This window comes from Typopeltis vanoorti, chromosome 13 (genome assembly GCF_054136105.1).
Source record: "Typopeltis vanoorti isolate ZY-2024b chromosome 13, IOZ_Tvanoo_1.0, whole genome shotgun sequence".
NCBI classification, from domain to species: Eukaryota; Metazoa; Arthropoda; class Arachnida; order Uropygi; family Thelyphonidae; genus Typopeltis; species Typopeltis vanoorti.
This window is the reverse complement of record NC_143561.1, coordinates 64,341,567-64,367,064: the sequence shown is the minus strand read 5'-3', so window position 1 is coordinate 64,367,064 and position 25,498 is coordinate 64,341,567. Positions and strand designations below refer to the sequence as shown.

At 34.1% G+C, this 25,498-nt stretch overlaps 1 protein-coding gene and 1 pseudogene across 1 annotated transcript in view; both read left to right on the top strand.

Moving 5' to 3' along the window:
- Positions 1 to 25,498, top strand: part of hiw (MYC binding protein highwire) — a 1,014,282-nt gene that overhangs the window by 893,015 nt on the left and 95,769 nt on the right. Inside the window, exons 68-72 of the mRNA XM_090402616.1 lie at positions 1,238 to 1,328; positions 9,241 to 9,360; positions 13,288 to 13,401; positions 17,742 to 17,870; positions 20,376 to 20,511. Of these exons, the coding sequence (XP_090258742.1) occupies positions 1,238 to 1,328; positions 9,241 to 9,360; positions 13,288 to 13,401; positions 17,742 to 17,870; positions 20,376 to 20,511 (590 nt within the window). The remainder of the gene's footprint in view (positions 1 to 1,237; positions 1,329 to 9,240; positions 9,361 to 13,287; positions 13,402 to 17,741; positions 17,871 to 20,375; positions 20,512 to 25,498) is intronic.
- On the top strand, positions 24,045 to 24,216 carry LOC150100228 (U2 spliceosomal RNA; annotated as a pseudogene).

Sequence of the window (25,498 nt, the reverse complement as noted above, 5' to 3'; positions counted from 1 at the left end):
ACAACAAATATCATTTTGAAGAAATTTTATAAAAGCATCTGTGCCTTCATTTTTTTTTTAAAAAAAGGCCAATTATCATTCTTAAGTCCTAAAATTTGGAATAGCACTTTACCCCGATAACCATCTTATTTCAGTGTACAAAAGCAAAGAGTCGTATTTGGCTTTCATAGATTATGCAAATTTTTTTTTAAAAAAAGGATGGTTTTAAAGGTCTTGATTTGATGTAATTTACCATATTTACAACTTGGTCTAGCACAGGTTTTAATGCTGTCGGTAATGTTTTTGAAAGTAGGGATTCTCTGTGCAAAAAACAGTGCGTAGATATGTTTGGGTTTATTTTCTTTGCAACGCTAACAAATTGTTTAATAGAGCACCGTCCGTACAAATTCCTACATACAGCTCCCATTTTAAATTTAAAATTTAAAATCAGAGCTGTGTTTTTAAAGGATTTCAAATTTTAAAATTTTCTAAATATGATGTAATAGAGTCAAAAATATCTTGTCCTGTTGTATGTTCAGAAAGTTCTCTACAGCATAGAAATTGATTCACTATTTCGTTTCCATTAATGAAACGAACGAATCCTAGTATATGAGCTTTACCGCTAATGTCAGGGGACTAGTTAATTTCAAAGCAAAATGTTGTTTGGAAAGTTTATTGGTAACTGTTTTCTCTATATCATCTGACATATCTTTAATTTTATTTTTTATTGTATCGTCCGAATGAGGAATTTTCATAATTTCAATTTTACTTCATCGCCAAACATAATGTTTACTATTTCACAACATGCTGGTAAAATAAGAGACTCTACTATAGTATAGTAGAGGCTCTACTATACTATACTATAGTATATATATAATAAACGATATTCTATCGGTTTAGAAGTCAACGCTCACAGTAGTCTTCAGTTGTTAGGATCAGAATAGACAATTAAACTCAGAACTGTGACATGTGACATCTTTCACCGGTGGAACACTTGTAACCAGTTCGTGGAACACCTGTTAAGAACCTCTGCTCTAATTCTTTGGCAAAAAAAAAACAAAAAAAAAAACAAAAAAACTTCAGCTTTTTTATATTAAAAAAATAGTGTAAGTTGTATCCAGCAAATAATGTTTTTTTTTAAAGACTTAGTTTTCTAAAGGTCTTAAAAATTTTATTTAAAATTCAGAACTTTCTTTAAGGATTTAAATTATTAAAAACTATCATTTTATCATGTATTTATTCTTCAATATTTCTCTAGAGATTTCATTGGCACAAGATGGTGGTTACGTGGCTGCATGGCTCGCAAACTAGCAGAAGTAATCATTCAACTTTTAAAGGATATGGCATCTGTAAGTGGTTGAATAATAATTACTCTGACATTATTTTTAATAACATGACTATTATTCACAAAATTTGTATACTTAATTAGGAGAGTATTAAAGTTTGTTATGAGCATTATATTTGAGCAAAAAAATAATTTTGAATTACTTAAGTAAATATTTTTTATTTGTAAAATTTTAGCCTAACATATTGTGGTCATCTTCAGTCTGAGAAATGGAGAATGAAGCAATAGCAAAAATATACATGACAGATGGATTAAAATCAAATTATGAATTCATTCGTTGTAGTAAGCAGCAGCATGCCTGACCTGGTTGACTGAGTGATTAGCATATCTGCACTCCAATCAACAGACTATAGGTCTATGGGAATGAATATTTGTGACTGTCTTTAGGTGAGAGATGCATTTCATCACCTGGTGTGAGACCACTACTCTGCTTATATAATGGCTTGAAAAAAGTTCTATGTTTGGCCTCTAAAGCAGGGCTTGCAGTCTATGTAAAATATCAATAAAAATATTTAAAAAATTATAAAATTAATAAAAAAAATATCAAAAAATCATTAGCCTACTCATTGTACTGCTTTTGGCTCATAACCTTTCATGAGTGGGAGTCACTTGGAAGTTTTCCCACTTGGTTATACTATAAATTAAAGATACCAAGAAATATACCATATTATATACTTGGTTTAATCCTTTATCCAAGTGTAAGCAAACAAGTTTGCACCTGAACTATTTTCAGGACTGGGGCAACTCGTATAAAGAAGCTAATGACTTCACATCGCTTGCCTTAGTATGCCATAATGAAAAGCACATCTCCTTACAAACATGTATTTCTCATTATGCAATGCATTATGAGAAACTTGAAAGAGAGTTGTCCCAGTCCTGAAAATAGTTCAGGTGCAAACTTGTTTGCTTACACTTGGATAAAGGATTAAACCAAGTATATAATATATTTCTTCATCATCATCATCATCAAATTCCTGCCATGTACCCTCAAGGATATGATAGTACTACATGAAAAATTTACATCATTACTAGCTTCCTATCTACAATTTTCCTCCAAATCAGTCTGTTACTTGTCAAGACTCCAACATTATCAGATCTTATATTTCTATTGTCTAAGGCACTTTATACAGTATCAATCCACCTATATCTTGGTCTTCCTCTGGGTCTTTTTTTCCTGCCAACCTGGCAGAGAACACCTGTTTTGCTAACCTTTCCTCGCCCATTCTGTTTAAGTGACCATACCACCTGAGATTAGCTCTGCTAATGCATTCCTGGATGCTGACAATGTCAAATTCTTTCCTAATATCCTCGTTTTTAGTTCATGACTCTAATCTTTCTCAGGGAGTGGGAGTCACATTAAAAATATATATGAAACTGATGTCCTAGTAGGTGTATTAAAAGTATTAAAAACAATGGAAAAATGGACATGAGCAGAGTTAAGAAGTGCTACTTTCCACGACAGGAATAAGTATAAAGCCTTTCAGAATATTTACAATGATGTAGTAATTTTCACAGCCTTCCTTATATGCTGATACCCACATATTTTCCAGTCAACAAAATTTCATATCTCTTACCACTACAAAAGACAAATTTTCATGTCTCTGTAGCTGGTGTTTATTATATTCCTTGTGTCAGTGGCGCACCCAGGGGTGGGGGGGAGACAAGGGGCCTGGGCACCCCCCAAAGAAAAGGAAAAAACACTAGAAAATTTTCCAAAAATCTTTCCCTAATTAAAATTCATTTTTTTTATTTATGTTATGTCGTGCCTTCTATTTCTATACTACTTATGAATTAGCAATCACTGCAGATGCTCAGTCATAGGTCGTATGCGATGCGTAGTGTGTATTTGCAAATCGTCTACTCAACTCAGCCCCCCCCCCAAAGGTTAAATCCTGAGCACTCAGCCCCCTCAAAGATTAAATCCTGAGTGTGCCACTGCCTTGTGTCATCTAACATACTTGGAACAGATAGACCATTTTGTTGAAACAGAATTAGCAAACATCATTAGCACAGTGACTGCCTTAACCCTCATTAGTTGAATGTCACACACCATGGTATTATTATTATTATTATTACATAACACCTCCAGGAAATTCAAAGACTCATCGAGGGCGGGCACCTGCTCTTCAACTCTCCGTCTCCACCACTTCACTAACCGTCAACTAACTAACTGCTAACCATCACCACTATTTTCACAAATCACAAACATCCATGCCTTCAGTGTGATTTGAAACTGCTGCCTTTTGGCTGAAAACAGATATGCTAACCACTTGGCCAACCATGCCGGCTGTTACACTGTCGAGATTTAAATTGGAATGAATGAATGCCTTTCTTTCTATCCAAAAAGTTTAGGAGATATTCATCCTATATAAATATCAGAAATGATTAAATAGTTAATTGATATGCTTCTCCTAGCACATGGCACAGCTTTTATAGAATAACCAGCTATTATATTTGCCTCGTATTCTATAATCTTAATCTTTGAATTGCTTGCTTGTTCAACTTTGATGTACTGCTAGTTTCAGTACAAAACCTGTTTGCTAATTTTCATTACTTATAACTGTGTCTTACAGGTTTCACTTATTGATTCCTTATTATAATTTTTTCATAAAGAGTTCAACACTTTGTATATCTTGAGGACTTCTTTATCTCTCTGTTTATGAAGGTATAGCAAGTTAGTCAAGTCCAATCTGCTCTGGCTCATGTTGTTTTGTCATTTTTACATTCCTCATGAGAGATAGCTAATATCTCATGTTGTTTTGTCATTTTTACATTCCTCATGAGAGATAGCTAATATCTCATGAATTGGCCAAAGCAAGGTAAACTGTATGTGTATCTGATAAACACCGGAGAAAGATACTTACACTTTGTAGAATCTAAAAATGAAGAAAGCTGATGAACAGTACAGGATGCAATGTAAGTGTCGCGAATCTAAGCATCTCGGTAGTGTGTTCAGAGTGTCCTGAAATATAAAGAATGGCCATGTGATTAACTTTTCTTCAATTATTGGTAGCCTGTTAGTTGCTTTGGTGGGGGGGGGGGAACGTTTGGGCTCTAGAAGCAAGATTCCTAATTATGTAATCCTTACTGACTTTTCTGGATGTGATTTCTCTCTCTCTCTCTCTCTCACACACACGCACACAGACACACATACACACAGGCATTATGGAGGCAGAATAAGAGGAAGTAGAGTGGTAATAATAAATTACATGAAGATTGCAAAAGAACAGGCAAGGAGAGTGACTTGGTTGGTAAGGGTAGCAAAAGTGAAGAATGAGCAGCAGTTAGCTAATGAACACAAAAAAGAATCCTAGGGAATTCTTTTGATTTGTAGCCAGCAAAAAAAAAAAAAAATGATTATGGAAAAATGACATTGATTGGAGAAAATGGTATAAGAACAACTGCTGCAGAAGATATAGTGAGATATTTAAGTATTCTTATCATGAAATATCTTCATGATAAGAATACTTGTATATGGAAATAGATGACTTTACATTAGATTGTCCTAGTATCTCATTATATCTCTACAGAACAGTATTTATTGTTTAGTATAATTTACTTTGTAACCAAGTGAAAAAACTTTCTTCAAATGTCTCTCATCCTGAATATTTTAATATGATGATTTATTTACCATTTCATTACTTGCATATGAAAAATATGACTTCTGCATTGATTTAGTTTCCAATATCTTAATGTGTCTAGTTTCTATAGATGAAATCCCATTACAGAAGCCAAAGAAAAACAATTATACAGTAAATGTTAAAAATACCAAGCAATTTTAAACCTGGTTTTACTCCATTTCCCAAGTAAGCAAACAGACAAACAAGTCAAGTTTGCGCCTGCAAGTGATGCAAGACTAGCTGATCCTACAGGTAGTGCAAGACCAAGGCAACTCGTGGTAAAGGTGGCATAAGCTCTGATCACTAATCTTAATATTTACCCTTAATGCCAAAACACATCTCCAAGAAGGGGATGTATGATGTTTTGTATTAAAGGCAAGGGGCCACTACCCAGACCGGTTTCGACCTTTATTGAGGTCTCATCAGTGGGAGCCAGGCTAGAAATACCAAGATTTAGTAATACAGAGCTTATAAGTATTTTACCAGAACAAGTTACCATAAGGTGTTTTAACCTTATATTTTGGCATTAAGGGTAAATATTAAGATTAGTGATCAGAGCTTATGCCACCTTTACCACGAGTTGCCTTGGTCTTGCACTACCTGTAGGATCAGCTAGTCTTGCATCACTTGCAGGCGCAAACTTGAGTTGTTTGTCTGTTTGCTTACTTGGGAAATGGAGTAAAACCAGGTTTAAAATTGCTTGGTATTTTTAACATTTATTATACCCAAGGTAAAATACTTTCTTCAATTATACAGTAAAACAATGTAATTTGTTTTGGGTCTAGCTGATACAAGACTGGCAGCCTCCATGTCTAAGAAGCATGAAGGCTGCCAGTGTTAAAATTCAGCTATTTAAGCAATACAGCCTCAAAAATCCATAAAATATTATAGACCAGTCACACATGTGTAGACCTTCCCCAGTAATACTTGAGTTTTCATTTTTCATGAATAGAATTATCAGAGCGGTCCAGGAACTGAGATTGTTCCTGAATACTGCAGCATTCTTTGCTTCATCCTAAGACTACTACATTACTGGCACTGATATTCCTTCCATAAATAACAACAGAACCTTGTATAAGGAAATATTTAACTTCATCTCTCCATGAACTTCAAAATACTACCAATGACACTGTTTATTAATTTATTGAAGTTCCAAGGATACCCTAACAGGAGATCCCTTGCTTACAGATTTGCATATGGTTGCTTTTTAATAAATGCCATCAAATGTTGGTACTTAAACTTCAGAGATCCTATCTGTGATATCTGTTAACAGATTGGAAACAGTAGAACATGCATTTTACAGTTGTTCTCTTATCCTGCATATTAAAAACAGACTATGTAATATGCTGAGCATTCCATTTCTTACAGCAGAACAAGTTCTTTCCTATCCATGTAAGATACCCAAGTTCCGTCATTGCTTGCCTGTTCATGGTGGAGAAGGCCTCCCAGTCATGGTACTGACCCTTTTATTCTTATTTTTCTATGCTTTTCTTCCTGTATTCTTCACTCTACTTCTCCTGAGTCATTTTTACTTTCCTGTCTTCCATACCACCATCATTGGGATCTAATGACTTGCAACTGTGTGGTCTGAACCATGGATATCTAGAAAGAGTGATCCTAGTAGTCTTGCATTATTTTGGCCTCTGCTTTGGCAAAATGGGTGGTCCTGGATGGCTGGGCCAGGATCAGTCAATTGGCTTGCCTGCAAGGGTGAATATGTTACAGTAAGACTCCTTTCTCATGGTCCAGGCTTGCTGTGGTGCTTGAGTGTAGTCATTGCTTACTGAAGAGTAGGGGTCCATTTGTGGCTCTGTGATGTGTGAAGAACTCTGGTACTAAATCCTATTCCAGAGAATGAACACTTCTTCATCCCCTTGTTTATCAGGCATCTTTAACCAGCCCCGACCATGTCACAGAACCATAGAAACACCAAGAATAAGATCAGAATAAGAAGCAGAAAATATCAGAAGCTGCAATGAGTTCACCACTTTTCATGAAAAAACATTCAACAAGGGAACATCCTCTTGGAAATATGTCACCCTTCTTCATCCAGAAAGGTTTGGCAAGCCCTTTAAAGTCTATAAAGAAGCTTCATTCAAGTGATATACTTATTGAATTATCAAATAAGGCATAATAAGAAAAATTGTTTTGTGCCACATCTGTACCAGTTACGGAGAATACCAATTCTGCCCCCCCCCAAAAAAAAAAAAAAACCTTTAAACATTTCCAGATGCATAATATCAGAGTGAAGATATCATAATATCTTCAGAATAAAAGATCAGGGAGTGACAGCATGAGGAGAATACTCATACACATAGATGGTCACATGGTTCCCACCAAGGCCATCATCCTTACATTCAACATATCGAAACCACAAATATCTGTTAAGGCAAACTACCTCAACTGCCCAGTAAAGCTCTTTATATTAAATCTTTTTTGCTGCTTTAAATGTCAGAAGTATGATTATTCTGAAACTGCCTATTGTTGCTCTGCCATCTGTGTCCAATGCAGCAGTAAAGAGACCATGAAAACAAACATTGTAAGAACAAAACTCCAAAATGCCCTGATTGTAAGGAAAACCATCTAGCCTACTTCTGAGCATGCTAAAGGTGGAAGGATGTGCAGGAGATCCAAAATATATAAAAAAAAGCAATGCATCACTTATCAGGAGGTGAAGAGGCAATATATTCCACAACGTTTTACACATTCTTATCTATTCTGGGCTGATAACTGATGACATAACATTCATCTTACAATTTGCCATGGTCAGTAGAGTACCATCACTTCACTTGAGAGAAGAATGCAGGTTTTACTAATCATGCTGAGTTGCATACACTCGGGCAGTTTTTGTCAGTTTCAGAGAAAATGCATATTTTAACTTTTTATTAGAAACTTTTTAAAAGAATTATTTTATACGAATGTATTTGATCTTAAATGTAATATATGATGTAGATGCAACATTGCTCAATTTTTTAAAAGACAATGTTTTCTTGTCAATAAGATAAGAAAACTAAGGTTTCATATACTTCTTGCTTAATATTAAATTTTTGTTGATATGGTATTTTAATACTTTTTTCTTGTCATAGTTTAATCTTAACTTTTTCTCTTATCTTATTAATCTCTAGGTTAATATGTATCAGCTGATGTGATGCTAAGACTCGGGTATCAATTATTTTTTATATTTGTTATTAAACAGTCTGTTTTGGATGTGCTTAAGATATTTCTGTATAAATGATTTTATTGATGTTTGTAGAATGTGTTTATGTGTAGAATGTTTTTTATTTATGTGTTGTGTTCTCAATTCATTGTCCATACAAAACTGTACTAATTTGATTCCTTTTTTTTTTTTTTTTTTTTTTTTTTTTTTTTTTTTTTTTTTTTGCACTCGTCCATTAAATCTTTGACATATTCTTGTTATTATTCCATTATGTTCCCATTCCATGCATTTAAATCTCCAGTAGTAATGGCTATTTCTGTTGGTCTTATTTAGAGTTTAATAGAATTCCTTGTGAAATGCATTTATTTCTGTTTCTTATTTCCCCTTTTTAGGACTTTCATCTGTATTACATATGAATGATTCGTTTGCTGATCTAGTTATTTTTTTAATATTTAACTGATATTGCTCATGTATTATTATATTATTACTGGTTTTGCTCTTTCTTCCCTCCTTCCTTACTCTGCTGTATATCATTATAATAGTTTTGTGTAACACTTTGATATAAAGAGCAAAACTTTTATTTTCATGGCATACCTTTGGATCTGAGGTTTGTCAGCTTCAAAAAAAAAAACAAAAAAAAAAACTTTAACCTAATCAAAATGCCTTTATAGCATTGACACAGCCTTCATAATGTGCACTAAAATTTTGTTCTGTTATTCTAATGATGGCTTTCCTGAAACAGCCTTACTTCACCCCTTTAAAAAATTAAAATTAAAAAAAAAAAAGGGATGCTCCATAAATGACTTTTGCTTATCTTTTTATATATCAAAGATTGCAAAAGGAGCAACATGAACCATAAATTCAGAGGTAATATGTTTTATACAATTCCTTTTCCTTTCTTCTTACTTCTCAGCTAATTCTATTATTTTAATAATTAAAAATTTAATAATTTTCTGTTAATATCATTATGCCTGGTTAATGTACATTAACCAGGTTATGCCTGGTTAATGTTCATTAACCAGGCATAGTGATGCCTGGTTAATTTTAATTTCTATGCATGTGCAAAAAGTCATTATTTTTCAGTAATTATTACAGAAAAACAGCAATAGTTTAGGAAGTGACCATGAGCTATTTTTCAGGGGAAGTTAACTGAAGCTTGGGCATCGGTGACCAAAGGAGCAATAGCTGAGAATATTTTAAATCTCACAAAACTAGAAGAACGTTACAGAAGCCCCTCAGAATGCCTTCGTACCCCTACAGTATGTTTTGATATGTAGTAATTTAATATTTCTTATTCATTGAGAGTTCATATTTTTTGTTGCTTTTGATTAAGAGCTGTACTTTAAAAAAATTCAAGGAAAAAATAAGTCATCTTAATTTAAAAAAAAAAAAAAAGTTAAATTTATGCCTTTAAGTATTACATTTGACTATGCTATTGTTGACAGTGATCTTTTCTCCCTGGTGCAGGACACCAGAGTGTACAGAGGATTTGAAATTGGAAGGGATCACTATTTAGTCTTGAGCAGGATAAAATTGAATTTCATATTGAAAAGAATAACATGTAAGTTTTAAAGCGAATAAAAGTTGAGCAACTCTCAGATGTGAACTGTAGACTAAAATACACAAAGATTATTGAAAAAAAAATGAAAGAGTTTGAGAACAGGAATCAAACATTGGAGATTCAATGGCAAGCCTTGAAGAAAGCCCTGATTGATTCTAGAGAGAGCTAGAGAGGCATGTGGTGAAGTTGTCTGCAAGGATAGAAAAATTAGAACTTCATGGTGGACACAGGAAGTTAAAGGGGCAGTGAAGGAAAAGAAGAAATCATATCAAAAGTTCCTGGCAAATAAGTCAGCTTGTGCTCTTAGAGAATACAGAGACAAATGCAAGAATGCTAAACACTGTGTAAAACTAGTTAAACAAAAGTTATGGGAGGACTTTGGCAAGAATATAGAAAATAAATATCAAGAAGGTGTCAAAATATTCTGGAGGTTGTTGAAGGAGCTTAGGAATGGAGGAAAGAGTGCTGTAAAAGGAGTTAGAGATGATAAAGGTGAAATGAAAATGGGAGAAAAAGATATCCTTGAAGTATGGAGTAATTACTTTGAAAATTTGCTAAATGAAACAAGCAATGATAGCACAGTGGTAAAAAAACACTCAACAGGCATACAGTTCAGTAATACATATCCATACTTGAAGTAGAAAAAGCCATCAAAGGCTTGAAATATGAAAAGGCAGCAGGAGTAGATGATATTCGACCAGAAATGTTGAACTATGGTGGTATAAAAGTCTTACAGTGGCTGCACTGCATAGTTTAGAAAGCCTGGACAGAGGGACGAATTCCTGATGATTGGAGTAGAGCTCTAATAGTGCTCATATATAAAAAGGGAAGTAAAACTGAATGTGAGAATTACAGAGGTATTTCCCTACTCAGTGTTCCTGGTAAGATTTATGCATCATCCGCATAAAGCAAAGAGCTTTATGCAGATGATGTTATTCTTCTAAATAAATCCGCTACAAGTCTGCAAAATTCTCTGACTAAATTGAATAACTGTTGTAATAGATATGGTATGAAGTTCAGCAATAAAAAGACAAAGACAATGAAAATAGGCAGAATCATTGAAAATGTCAACTGTGTTGTGAATGGAGAACCTGTGGAACAAGTAAAACATTTCAGCTACTTAGGCATGATTTTTAGTGAAGATGGTAAATTAAATATAGAAATAGACAACAGAATCAGCAAAGCTGGTATGGTGGGAAGTCAATTTGAATAAATTCATATGGAATAAGAGAGAAATTAGTCGGAACACTAAATTAGCTGTATACAAGACAGTGTTCAAACCAGTTTTAACTTATGGATCTGAGAGCTTGGTCAGAAGTAAAACACTTGACCAAAGACTAGAGACTGCAGACATGAGAGTCCTGAGAAAGATTATAGGCATGAACAGATGGCATCAATGGCAATATCATATTAAAAACGAGAATATTAGGAAAGAATTCGACATTGTCAGCATCCAGGAATGCGTTAGCAGAGCTAATCTCAGGTGGTATGGTCGCTTAAACAGGGTGAAGAAAGATTAGCAAAACAAGTGTTCTCTGCCAGGTTGGCAGCAAAACGACCCAGAGAAAGACCAAGATATAGGTTTATTGATATGGTACAATGTGCTTTAGATGATAGAAATATAAGATCTGATAATGTTGGAGTCTTGACAAGTAACAGACTGATTTGAAGGAAAATTGTAGATAGGAAGTTAGTAACGATGTAATTTTTTTCATGTTGTACTATCATATCTTGTACACTCCTTGAGGGTACATGGCAGGAATTTGATGATGATGAAATATTACATTGATGGAATTTATATAGATTGAAATAAAAATGCTGTACTGATATAAAATTAAAAAAAAAAGTCTGATTTTTGAAATAAGAGTGTGAAAAGGTAATTCTTGTATTACTAGAATTATTTTTCAGGAGCACCATCTAGTGATCTAAATGTTGCAAAACTTTTCAGGAATACATTGTGCATCATGCAGAAGCGATATCGAAGAAAAAAAAAAACTAGTTCCAAAATTCACCACCATGGGATGTTTAAAACACCGAATTTGAATATCACACAACTCGGCATCTGCCGAGAGTTAATAAAGATGGAAATAGGATTTTCCCCTTCATTCTGGTTGTTATTACCTTCCACAGTGATGGCACTAACCTTACCCCAACTTGCTTTGCTAGTAAAGCTGTACTACCTAAACAATTGCAATGCTGTTGCGACACTCCACGAATTTTGTCACCTGAACAAATGTTGACAAGGTCCACTATCTCCATGTGCTCTGCAATGAATAATTTGTCGTTTTGAAGAAACAAGATTGTTGTGAGTTGGCCTGCATGGCCTGCCCCACAATGGTACTGCCATTGTGGGGCAGGCCATGAATAACAGCAATGGTTCCAGCAGTGCACATGCTGTACTAAGGCACATCCATGTGCCTTACACTACTGTCTGGAAAATTCTATGGAAGATGCATATCTACCTATTCAAGATAACCCTGACACAAGAATTGCACCCACAGGACTTTGCAAGTTGACTGACATCTACTTTAACATTCCATGCTCGAGTGGAGCTGGATGCTGCATGGCTGCAGATGATTTTGTGGGATGAGACTTACTTTCGCCTGAAAGGAGCCGTGAATGTCCACAGTTGCTGGGTATTGGCTATGCAAAAACCTGCATGCCATCCAACATATTCGTTTGCATTCACCCAAAGTTACTGTCTGGTGTGGGTTTACAGCTTCATTTATCATTGGACCATTCTTCTTCTTTTAGGACATTTGCTAGTCAGGTCCTGTGACCTGCTCAGTTACCGCTGAAAAGTATTGCAATATCATAAACAATTTTATTGTGCCACAGCTACAGCAGCGCCTGTGGATGGATTCAGTCATTTTCATGCAAGTATATCAACCGCATCTATGTCAACATGAAAATGTTGACATTTTCATATTGACATAGATGATCAGTTATCAGGATGATCCTGGGTGAATAATATGGCAATGCAGCAGGAAACGCATGCATTGGTCAGTCCATATAGTAGGTTCTTCAAGAACATTTCACAGAAGCCAAAGTGATCAGCCATGCGTTTCCTGCTGCATTGCCATATTATGCACTCAGGATCATCCTGATAACTTGCCAGCACTGAAAGACATAATGCAACATGTGCACAACATCAGTCCTAACCAGCTGTGTTCTGCTGTTGAACACTGTGCAAAGAATGCAGTTTGTGCCATATCAGGAAGGGCAGCACATTGAACAGTACAGCCAGTGAATGCATAATAGAAGTGAGTAAATACGTATTATTTATGTCTGTGTAACTTTCCTCCTCCTTACACACACACAGAACAATTACTACATCTAAATTTGGTTATATCATACAGTGCCCCTGAGAGTGAATTTTGGAACTACTTTTGTTTTTCCTCAGATGCGCAATGCATTCCTGCAAAGTTTCGCAGCATTTGGATAACTGGATTGGTGCTTCACAAGGCCTTACACATGGATACTTTAAGTCTGATCACCCTGTATTTCATGTGTTGATTCATGGTTTTATTTTTATTAGAAGTTATTCTAACTAGCCCACAAAGTTTTATTCATTATTTTGACATTTATTCATTATATAACAAAAGCATATGCCTTTTTTTCACAGTTATGGCTTGCTTTAGCTTCTCTCTGTGTGCTTGATCAGGATCATGTAGAAAGGCTATCTTCAGGACAGTGGGTAGGAGGAGGAGGAGGTGATGGTCAGCAAGCTCAACCAAGGGTAATGTAGAACATTTTGTGTTGTGAAAATTTTCTTGTGCTATCTTAGTTTTCATCTAATACTAAGATTTAATTTTAGAACTTGGCCTTAATATTAAAAAAAAAAAAAAAAAGGAATTGTTGGCAAATTTCATAAAGAATAGATTAAAACATTTTATTTGTATTTAGATATTACATTAATTATTCAATTATACATAATTTGTTACCATTAATTATTTTAACATAATGCACATGGTATAATTTAGTTGATTACTTGTCAATTAACACAACTTTCACTATATGGCTGTAGTGAAACCTCTCTTAATTTTAGTAATAATACTGTCATGTTATTGGTTCCCTAAGAGATCATTTAAAGTTTATAAAAATAAATTATTTGCCTTAAATGAATTTTGAAAGCTATTTGTACAAATTCAATGTAAATAAGTTTCAATTGCATCCTTGTGTTCTAATAGTTACTACTTCTCTGAGAGCCATGACTTGTTGTGATCAGAAGACAGTACAGATCACGACATATCAAAGTGACAGTTTTTGCAGTTTTTAGAGATGAAATCAATGGAGGTTTAGAAACCATTGTTTGTTGTTGTTCTCTACACAAAAAAAGATATGTTGTTATTATAATTACAGCTATTTTGCCTGCTTCAGTTTAGGAGTGCCCCTGCTTAAATGTCATTGGCTATTTACTCATGGATTCTTAGGGCATTGTGAGTGTAAATGTACCAAAAAGTATATGTAGCATAAGGAATAGAAATTTACACATACCTTTTTCTGGGTGTTGCGGCTTTTCCTCTTTCTGCGATGTCGAAAAACTACTGAGTGTGTGTGGGGGGGGGGTAGGCAATTTGGTAGAATTAAGTTAGAAAAACCCGGGTTTTTTTTCCGTAATATATATAAACATATATATTATATTATATAGGGTGGGGAAAAGGTGAAAGGGTTGATTTTTTAAAATAGGGAGGGGGAAGGGGAAAGGTGGTTGACGGGGTGCGGTCCGTTTCGACTATTCTTGGTCATTTGAACACATTGGGAAAGTGGATAGCATCCACTTTCCCAATGTGTTCAGATGACCACGAATAGTCGAAACGGACCGCACCCCGTCAACCACCTTTCCCCTTCCCCCTCCCTATTTTAAAAAATCAACCCTTTCACCTTTTCCCCACCCTATATAATATAATATATATGTTTATATATATTACGGAAAAAAAACCCGGGTTTTTCTAACTTAATTCTACCAAATTGCCTACCCCCCCCCACACACACTCAGTAGTTTTTCGACATCGCAGAAAGAGGAAAAGCCGCAACACCCAGAAAAAGGTATGTGTAAATTTCTATTCCTTATGCTACATATACTTTTTGGTACATTTACACTCACAATGCCCTAAGAATCCATGAGTAAATAGCCAATGACATTTAAGCAGGGGCACTCCTAAACTGAAGCAGGCAAAATAGCTGTAATTATAATAGTTTATTAAGAGGAGTAACATGGGAGCTTTCCCAGAAATAATATACATAAAAGAAATGTTGTTTTTCATAAAAAGAAGAAATTTAGCCTTCAGGGATTCATTTTATTGTTCCAGTTGACTTTTCTAAGAAAAACATTTTGCTCTTCTTTTAAAGAAGTTTTTGAAATAGATTTGATAAGACATTCTTATCCTTGTAACACTTGTATTTTTTTTAAATGAATGTTTTTTAAATATATATATATATATATATATATATCAAATATATATATCAAAAGCAGATTATTAGTTTGTGGGGATAAGTGATTAAAAGAAAGAAACTATTGATGTGTTTTATGAACGAAATGAAGTCATAATCCACGGGAAAACAATTTAAGGAAGACCCTTCCAAAAGAACAGAGGCAGATAGAATGAAAGAAGATGAAAAGCTGGTTTGGTAAGTTTAAAGCTACATTAAATAAATGTTGACATGCATTTGTTCATGTGGTTGTAAGCTTAAAGGAATATAATGTGCAGATATGATGTTAGTTAGTTCAGCAGAACAGCACCCATATGGAAAGATATATGGTAGAAACAGATTTCTGTGAGAAAGAAAAATAGTGGAGTGAGTTAGTAGAAGGAAAAGGGGGGGGGGGTAACTGGATTGCCGTCTTCTAGATAGCATCAAGCATTTGTAAGGAAGTTTTTAGTACATCATCTCCTAAATATAAGAGTCTAGGATTAGGTGAGAAGTGTGTTTTTGAGCAGAAAGACACTTTTTTTTTTTTGTTGAAATAGATGTGATATACTTTGCCAGAAAAAAAGCTAAGGATGTAAGTTAACTCATAAAAGAGAGTTAACTTACATTCTTACTGGAGATCTGGGTGAGTTGAGTGGCAGTGAAGTATGATCTTTTTTTGCATGAAATAAGATATGACTATTTTGATAGCATTTAAGCAGATGAGATTGTCATCACCCTACTGTAATGTGGGAAAGAAACCATTGTTTAAATGATTTTTATTTGAGGATCTTGTACGGTATGTAGGATGTTTTTGAGCTCTATAAGATTTGTCAAATGAAAAAGGGCAGTGGAGCATATACCATTATCAGCAAACTTATGAAAAGATTTGAGGTTAGTAAGAAAACGTCATTTATGTATAGAAGGAAGAGGCTTAATTAATGTGTTGTTAATTAGGATACATAGTTAGATTATAGGCCATAAGATGATATTTGGTGAGTAGTTATTTTGGCTCAACCTTAACAGATGCCTTGGAAATGTTAAGAACAACCACATGCACTTCTCCAAATCTTTTCATAACTGATGTTGGCTAGGATATTTGAGAATGAGAAAAGTGGTGGAGAGCTCCACCACTTTTCATTCTAAGATGAGTGACCAAGATGTCAACTGTGAAATGCTCCCCTATTAGAATAGACAAACTTTACAGGTTAAAAAATTTGGTATTTGGTTAATAATTATTAACCAAATGCCAAATTTCATATGCATGTTAATAATTATTAACCAAATTATTGTTAAAAATTGGAGAATGGTAAATGAGAAAATAAGTTGATAGAAGTGGTTGTGAGTGCTTTGTCAGTGAATGACTTTAAAGAATGATATTATTATTATTATGTTGGACCTCCAGGGAGTCAGGGATTCATTGAGGGAGGCCACATACTACATGCGCCAGCTACATAGTTGTTCTTGAATTCATTCACACTGCTTGCACACACAATATCCAATGACAGTCCATTCCAATCATACACCACTCTATGAGAGAAAAATCTACATATCACTCCCTTCTTAGTGGCATTCATCTCAGCTTCCAAGGATGCCCTCTTGTCCTTTCCCCACCCTCATAAAATAAAAAATTCCATCAACTGAAATCCTGTATAATCCTTGCAGAAGTTTATAAGTTTCATTCATATCACCCCTCTTTCTCCTGTTTACTAGTGTCTGCTGTCCACAAATTCTCAATCTGTCTTCGTAATCTGTATGCCACAATACTAATATCATTTAACACTCTCCTTTATACTCTTCTCTGTATATCTGAATCTCAATGGAAACCAGGAGATCAGACCTGCACACAATACTATCAAGGCCTTGTAAAGTGGCAAAATGACATCCTTATTTTTACATATGAAAATTCGTTTGCAAATTCCCTAGCCTGATCAGTTTCTTCTAGCATAATCCCACCAATATAATATGACATTGGATATCTAATTATGCCAAAGTGCATGACTTTAGATTTGCTGACATTCATTTGCCCATGCCTACAATTCCAGCCTATTCAAATCATTCTGCAAGTGCTGCATATCAGTGGCATTCCTGATTACGTGATTATGCATGATATGTATTATGTGAATAATGATTAACATGGGCCTTGTGCAGTGAGACTCTATACTCCATGGAGATGTCTATTTGGTAATAACAGTAATCTTTTTCTGTTCCTTGATTGTCTCTAATGTTGTGGATGCAAGTCCATTTGAATTCTTTGTCATTGTGGACCTTTTTGGAAAATTTTGAATTTCTTGTGTAAAAGCACTTTTTTTTCTGTTATGGAACAAAATAATTTAAATATTGCCTTCTTTTAGTAGTAACTGTTGAACTTTGCTGTCAGTTTATCAAAAAAAAATCATCAAGAGAAACAATTACAACTTATTGATACCTTAGGGCCAACTCATTAAAGAAGAAATGATACAAATAATATTAAAAACAATGGGTTGCTTTATAAAGATCAAAACTGATCTTTATAAATTAAACAAATAGAATATGGAATAAATATTACGATGTGGATTATCATCAGGATATTAATGAAAATGCTTGATTATATTGTACATTGTAATTGTGATATGATTATGCATGCACTTATTTATGCTTATGTTTGTTTTGTTAATATTTTTATAGCCTACTTGTGATAACCATGATGATGGGGAGACATCAGCAATTATTTTGTGTAGTGTGTGTGGAAATCTTTGTGCGGACTGTGACCGTTTCCTTCACTTACATCGTAAAACCCGCTCACATCAAAGACAGGTAACCTAGTGAATGTGGTATGTTATGCTTAAAGTAGTTTGCTGCTAGGAAATATATAATTTTATACTATAAATTGGAATTTTTAGTGCTAACAGAACTTTTAGTGCTAACAAAGCATTTACTGATTCATATTTTATCTAATAATTAACTGTAAATAGGATTGTTTTTCTTTTATGTAAATATCCAGCCATTCTTCAACATGAAAGTGGCAAAATTATTTCAAATGTCTGTTAAAGAATTAAAAATGAAAATAGCAAGTTATTATTTTCACTAACAATGGATTTTCAGATGCCTTTGGAGGATTTTCATCCATACTTGATTATCTTTGATTTCTCTCTCTCACACACAATGAATGAATGAATGTGAAACAGCTGACCATATTAAATTGCATGTTATATACATGCAGTACACACACACTTTTTTTTTTTAAATCAGAATAGCTGTTTTTGGCTTAAATTGGCTCAAAGTTAGCTGCTGCTACTTCTTATCAAGAATTAGACATTTACCTGTTCTGGCTTTAATGGTATTTCCTCTTGCAGCTGGTCTTCCTCTTTCTCTTTCCCTTTAGTCTATATTTATCCACTTCTCTTGTAAGTTGATATCTTTCCATCCTAAATAAATGCCCTTTCCATTTCACTCTATATTTTCCTTCATCTTTTCATTTAACTTATAGATAGCTAACTCTCTTCTAATATCTTCATTTTTATATGGTCTAATTTTGTGTATCCTTTAATTATTCTTAAAAATCTCATTTCTGCTGCCTGCATTTTACTTTGATCTTTCCTTTTAACATACCATGTTTCTGAACCGTATAATAGAGTTCGAGTGGCCATTACTTTATAAAATTTAAGTTGGGTTTATTGTCTTCTTTTTTAATTTCTTTTAATTGTTTCACAGGTTTTCTGAAATTTATTTATTATTTCATCTATATCATTGTCATTATGCAATCCAAATAATTAAATTCTGTCACCTTTTCTATTATTTTATTTTCTATAACTGTTTTAGATCTAATATGATCTTGACCCTTTGTTTTCTGGTGTGAAATCTGTAAATTGTACTGTTGGTTTATTTTATTTTATTCATAAACTGATTTTTGAAGGTCATCTTCATGGTCTTGTAATATAATCTGATCATCTGCATACGACATTGTCTTGATAATAGTTCTTCTGCTTAACACTGGATATTTTGCTTGATTGTTGCTTTCCATAGTTTAATAATTTGATCAATATATATATATATATATATATATATATATATATATATATATATATATATATATATACACATACACACACACAGGCGGTCCCCGAGTTATGGACCACCCGACTTTCGGCATTTTATACTTACGAACGGGCTCCATATAAGGATAATTAATAATTAAATCAGTGCTTCCCAAACTGTGAACTGCGTAATATTCCAGTATTTTCACTGAAATAATCACAACAACAGTGCGCTGCAACTGTTAGGTAAGCCTATGTTCTGACTTTGGGCGCCGTGGAAAAATCCTGATATACTAAGGGCATCGTGAACCAAAAAAGTTTGGGAACCACTGAATAAAATAATTAAATTAATAATTCAGGAACTATTTTTTCTGCACATGTATGAGTTTGTTTTTATGTTCTGTTTGTTTGAATTAAAAGAAAGAGCACAATAATTTCTGTAACTTATTATTAGAGTACAGAGGTATTAATATTATTATTATACTGTATTAATATTGCCACATGTGACCCATTATAGTATTGTTATTATTACCATATATGCGCTATTCATCAGGGATCCGAGTTACATACAAATCCGACCTAAAGACATTCTCAGGAATGTATCTCATCTGCAATCTGGGGGCTGCCTGTATATATATATATATATATTGAACAGAGTCAAACTACAGCATCCCTATCATACATCTTGATTAATTTCAGTATCTTCTGTTATTTTATCTAATTTAACTTTATTTTTGTTGTCTTTACATAAACTATGGATAGCTTGTACTGTAAACATAATGGATTGCCTGTTTGTTTGGGTTTTTTAATCATTATATTCCACAATTTTTCTCTGTATTTTATCAAAAGCTTTCTCATAATCTATAAAGGCTAAATACATCTCCAAATTAAATTTGTCTTTTTTTCAATAATTTGTTTTAAAACATAGTTATTTTCTATAGATGATCTTCCATTTCTGAAACCATTTTGTTCTTCTGAGATAGATTGTTTGCAATATTTCTGTGTTTTATTCAAAATTTTACTGTATCAAAGTTAATTCTAAATACTGCTGTTTCTTTTGAAAGCATGCATGTGTGTGTGTGTGTGTGTGTGTGTGTGTGTGTGTGTGTGTGTGTGTGTGTGTGTGTACACACACACAAGAGAATAAAAGTTAAATCCTATTTTCAATCTCCCTTCTTCAGTTTTTGTCCTATGTTGAATGTCTGTTATAAACAATGTTTTAATAGTTTGATTTTTTTGCACATGAAGAATATTTTTATCTCTAAAATACAATTGCATTTTCAAGGTATTTAAAGAAGAAGAAGAGGCAATTAAAGTTGATTTACATGAAGGATGTGGAAGAACCAAGCTCTTTTGGGTAATGGCTTTAGCTGATTCAAAAACTTTGAAAGCTATGGTGGAATTCAGAGAGGGAACCAGAGGTAAGATATTGAAAATTTCATATTTACTTCTACAGTTAAAAATTTAACTTTTATATACAATAAACAACCTTTTATTCAATCCAACAACATGGTCAGATAACCAATAAGATATGTGAAAAGTTGGATATTTAATTTTCTGACTCATATTTATTCAAATTCTTCTCTCTCTCGTTTTTTTTTTCTTTACTTAAATTTTATTAAAATCACCTAAAAATGATAGTTATTTTTTATGGTTACTTTAATAATCAAATACCAGTTAGAATATATCTAGTCATGCTAGATATAACTGATATTCGATTGTGCATTGATGCATGATCCATCGCTTTCTGCAAGAATTATTTAAATAGCATCATTATTGTTTAAAGCAACGCTTAACTTGGTTTAGGAAAATTAGGAGCTTTTTTCTTCATGAGGGATTGTATGATTGAAAATATCATTATAATCTTCCTGGTATTAGTAGTGATGCTTCAAGTTTTAGGACACTTAATTAATCAAGAGCAGGTGATAAGATTATAATTTATGAGCACTTTTGAAGGATGTAAGTTACTGGCATTGGTGAACCTACTTTATTTCAGTCAAAAAAGATGAAGATATCAGCTAGTAACCTTGTTGATATAGTGAAATAACTTGTGACTTAAAAAAAAAAAAAAGAGGGCCCAAACAAATCCAGTTTTCTTCGAATGAAAAAGAAGAACACAACAGGCCATTTACCAAAAAAGAAAATGAAACCTACTTTGCTTAAATATCATCCAACTGCTGTTGCACCAGATAATATTCATTATGAGATTGTAAAACATCCATCAACATCATCATGAATCAACTGTTGCACCTTTTTAACAGAATTTCTGTGAGAGCATATTTTTGGAGATCTGACAGAAGGCAGTTGTTATTTCCTTTCCTAATCCTGGGAAGAATCTGAATTCGCCAAATAACTGGCATCCAATTGCTCTGACCAGCTGCTTGTGCAAGATTCTGGTAAAAATGATTAACTCTCCTCTTTTATGGTTTCTGAAGAGTAGTGACCTTTTTTTCCAGAAAACAATCTGACTTCTGAAAATATCATTCTACTGCTGATCATCTAGTCCAGCTGGAGGATTTTTCCAAAGATCGTCCATTAGAGATGCCTTCTTAAAACGTAAGCATCTAGTATCATTCTTTGATATGGAAAAGCACATCACTGCTTGGAAATTTGGAATACTGAAGAGTGAATCTCTCTTTTTTTTATCAAAAGAGGGAGATTCCAAGTCTAAGTGAGAACCACTCTCTCCCAGCTGCATAATAATCAGTTTTAAGTGTCATGCTTTTTGCAGTCAAGGTCAACTCAATGATAGAACAACATCCTCCATCAGTAAGTAATGACCTATATGTGGATGACTTCACCATGTTCTATAATTCACATAATATGAGGGTCATAGAAAGGCAGTTGTATCGAGCCATTGACCATCTCTCAAAATGGGCACTTGCAAATGGGTTCAGATTTTTACAGCAGAAGATGAAGACAACATCTGCACTTTTGCTGCAGATGTTGTCTTCATCCTGTCTGAGAACTCTGACTAGGACAGTTACTAATCCCAGATGCACCAGAAGCCAAGTTCTTGGGACTGATATTTGACAGCAAAGTCAGTTATGAGAGAGAGAGAGAGAGGTAAACAATGAACATCTGCTGCACCTTATCTTCCACCTGTTGGGATACTAACAGATGTTTTTTGCATGTTACCTATTCCTACTCTGTACTTTGATTCAAACAAACCACCTTTGTTGCTTGCTTCAATGCCAACAAAAATAAAATCCCTGCTGTAGTTATGTAAACTACACTTTTGATGTACACTTCTGTTAGATTCAAAGTCGTGTTGGGATTAAGGGAAACGAGAATGCAGATACTGCAGCTAGGTTGGCTTATTTCTCAAACATCCACCTTCTACCTATAACCATACACAGATTACTAGCAGATTGTCAGGCAAAAACTTCTCTCCCAGTGGCAGCTATCTTAGAACAGAGAGAATAATAATAAGCGCTACCAAATTAAGCCTGAAATTATATATAGTAGTCTAGCCTGTGCAGGGTTTGAACAGAGGAAGTTATTCTTGCTTGGCTCTGCCTAGGTTGTAGTTAACTTATGTAATCCTTCCTATTCAGGGTAATGAGATGCCTATATGTGAGTTTTGTGACACTCGGAATCTCATTTCCACTCGCATTTTAATCGACTGCCCTCATTTCAACAATGAGCAGAGTCATTATTTTAGTCACTTTCATAATCTGTCTGAGCCCTATATGCTCAGGCAGATTTTAATTAGACTCATCAACTGTTTTTCTCAGGATTTTTCAGTATACATTATAGTAAAAAATTATATGAGGTAGTTTAAATTATACTACCTCATATAAATTATATACTTATTAGTCTAACTTATGTAAATACGCTTCTAAAAATCTGTGTTTTATGTACCTTCTATGAATCTTAATAGTTTTTATTCTTCTTTTTACATCTGTTATTATAAGTATCATTTACATTTGTTTTGCCATACTGATTTTATGCTGTTTTACTTATTTATTAACTAATATATTTTTAAGAAATGTTTCATTTATGATTACTGTTATTGTATCAACTTTTATATACATTTTTTAGTCCTTTATATGGTGCTTATTTATTACCTATGTTCTGGTGCAACATGACCATAGACGTCCTTGCACCATTAAACCCAAAAAACAGTCTTTAGTTTTGTGAGTAGCAGTAACTTTAATATTTAAAGCAGGACATTCCAGTATAATCACTTTTTAATGCATAAACTGACATTAATGGATTCATTATTAAACTGATAGTACATATTGTGTTGCAACATCACACATATACTTCAGTGTCAGTCTGTCGTAACCTGGCTCCATAAATTTTAGGTCTTATGTATGCTGACCATAGTTGGTTTAGGATAAGGCATTCATTTTTTGCATCATGCTGGGCTAATGTCATTTTAGAGGCTTCTTTCAACTTGCAGATATAGCTATCAAAATCTGTATACTGTGATTTTGTTAGTTCCTGAACTACCTAATGTTTTTCCATAGCTTTTAATTTGGAAAACTTGCGATATAGCTGTTAAACTCAACATACAGCATTTTAGTTAGTTTCCAAATTATCTTTTCTAGTAGTATAATAAGCCAGGAAGTTATTGAAACTTATATGTTTCTTTGAACCCACCCTGGCTAGAGAAGGAAAATATAATCAGTGTAATGCACTAATATTTTGAGTTTAGTGTGGTATTTTTCATTGGCCATCTTTTCCATATACATATTATCTAGGAGAGGTGAAATTGATGTAACACTCATAGTAAGTGTCCCTGAATTGGAAAAAAAAAGGGGGTTTTCTAGAAAAATCAGTGTTTTTCAAACTTTTTTTGACTTTGATCCACATTATATGTATATACACAGTGTATATACATATAATGCCCAAGAAGAAGCAAAACTCAGAGGGAACTGAGGTTGTACAATAAGCAACCAACAGAAAAGGTGTAGCAATCTCCAAGCACCTTCCAAAAATCAGTTTAATATCTTGACCCATATTAGATATTATGCTGATTAATGAAAAGTGTAGTGTTTGTTCTTATCAGTTTAACATCTGATATGAACCCAGTTGGCCCCCCCAAGATATTAAACTAATTTTGAAAGGTGGCAAAGTGGCCTTGGTGCTGCACTACCTGTAGGATCAGTTTTCTCCATCTGGGAGAAATGACACACACTCTCTCTCTCTCTCTCTCTCGCTCTCTCTAAATGGAAACAAAAGTCTCACAAAACAATTCATGTTCATAGCACATATAATAAAGTAAAAACAAAAATGTAACAAACTTAATAACAAACATGAATGTTATTAACAATTAAATACAACATAGAAAAATAAAATAAAAAAACCCAAACAATAAAAACAGAAATTAGGAAATATTTTATTTAATGCCACAAATGTACTTGCCATAAAACAAAAGGATTCATTTTTATTTATAGGATGAATAGTTTTTCTCACTATGCTTATTCTTTTGGAAGACAAATGAAAATGTCCCTGTATAGTGTTATGTATATCCCCTTCTCAACAGACACCATACCTCAAATGCAAGAAAAACATGTTGATTATACTACTAAATACAGTATGGACAATTAAAAAAGTGTAGTGTTTAATGTTAGTGAAAATAGTGAAAAATTGGAGACATCTGGAATAAAAACAAACCCTCTCAGAGACACTATACATTATCATTAAAACAATACTAATTTAACAATTAAAATTTAATCAAAAACATTCAAATTAGCATGTCATATACATTGCATATGGATTTTATTTTATTTATATGTATTTATTTATTTATTTTTATCCTTTAGCTCAGTGGTTCAAAGTGTGTGCCGCGGTGCCCTGGGGAGCCGTGGCTTCCTCACAGGGTGCCGCGATTACAACATACATACATGCATCTTCAAGGCCCACCTTTCCTAATTGGGTTGTGGGGGCAACAACTGCAAGAGGAACTTCCAATGGTCACGATCCTCTGCCACCAAGCTCAGGTGTTCTGGTGGGATTCCCAAACATGTCCACCCAAGGTTTTGGATATAATCTATCCAGCGAGTCCTTGGCCTTCCACGTGGCCTCCCACCCTCTGGCTTGGCAAAGAGGGCCTGCTGAGGGAGCCTCTCTTGTGGCATTCTGACCAGGTGCCCATACCAACGTAACTGCGATCTCTCAACATGGAGAAGCAGCGGTTGAGTATTGAGGGTTTCCCGAATTGCAGAGCTTCTGACTCTGTCGAGTCTTGTCAGCCCTGCAACCATTCGAAGGAACCTCATTCCAGCCACTTGGATTCGTGTCTGCATTCTTTTGGTCATTACCCAACTCTCATGACCATAGGTGAGGATGGGGACATAGACTGTATTGAAGACAGCCAGCTTTGCCTTCTGGCTTAACTCCCGCTTCAATACTACCGAACGACCAAGCTCCCTCAATATTGAACTTGCTAAGCCAATT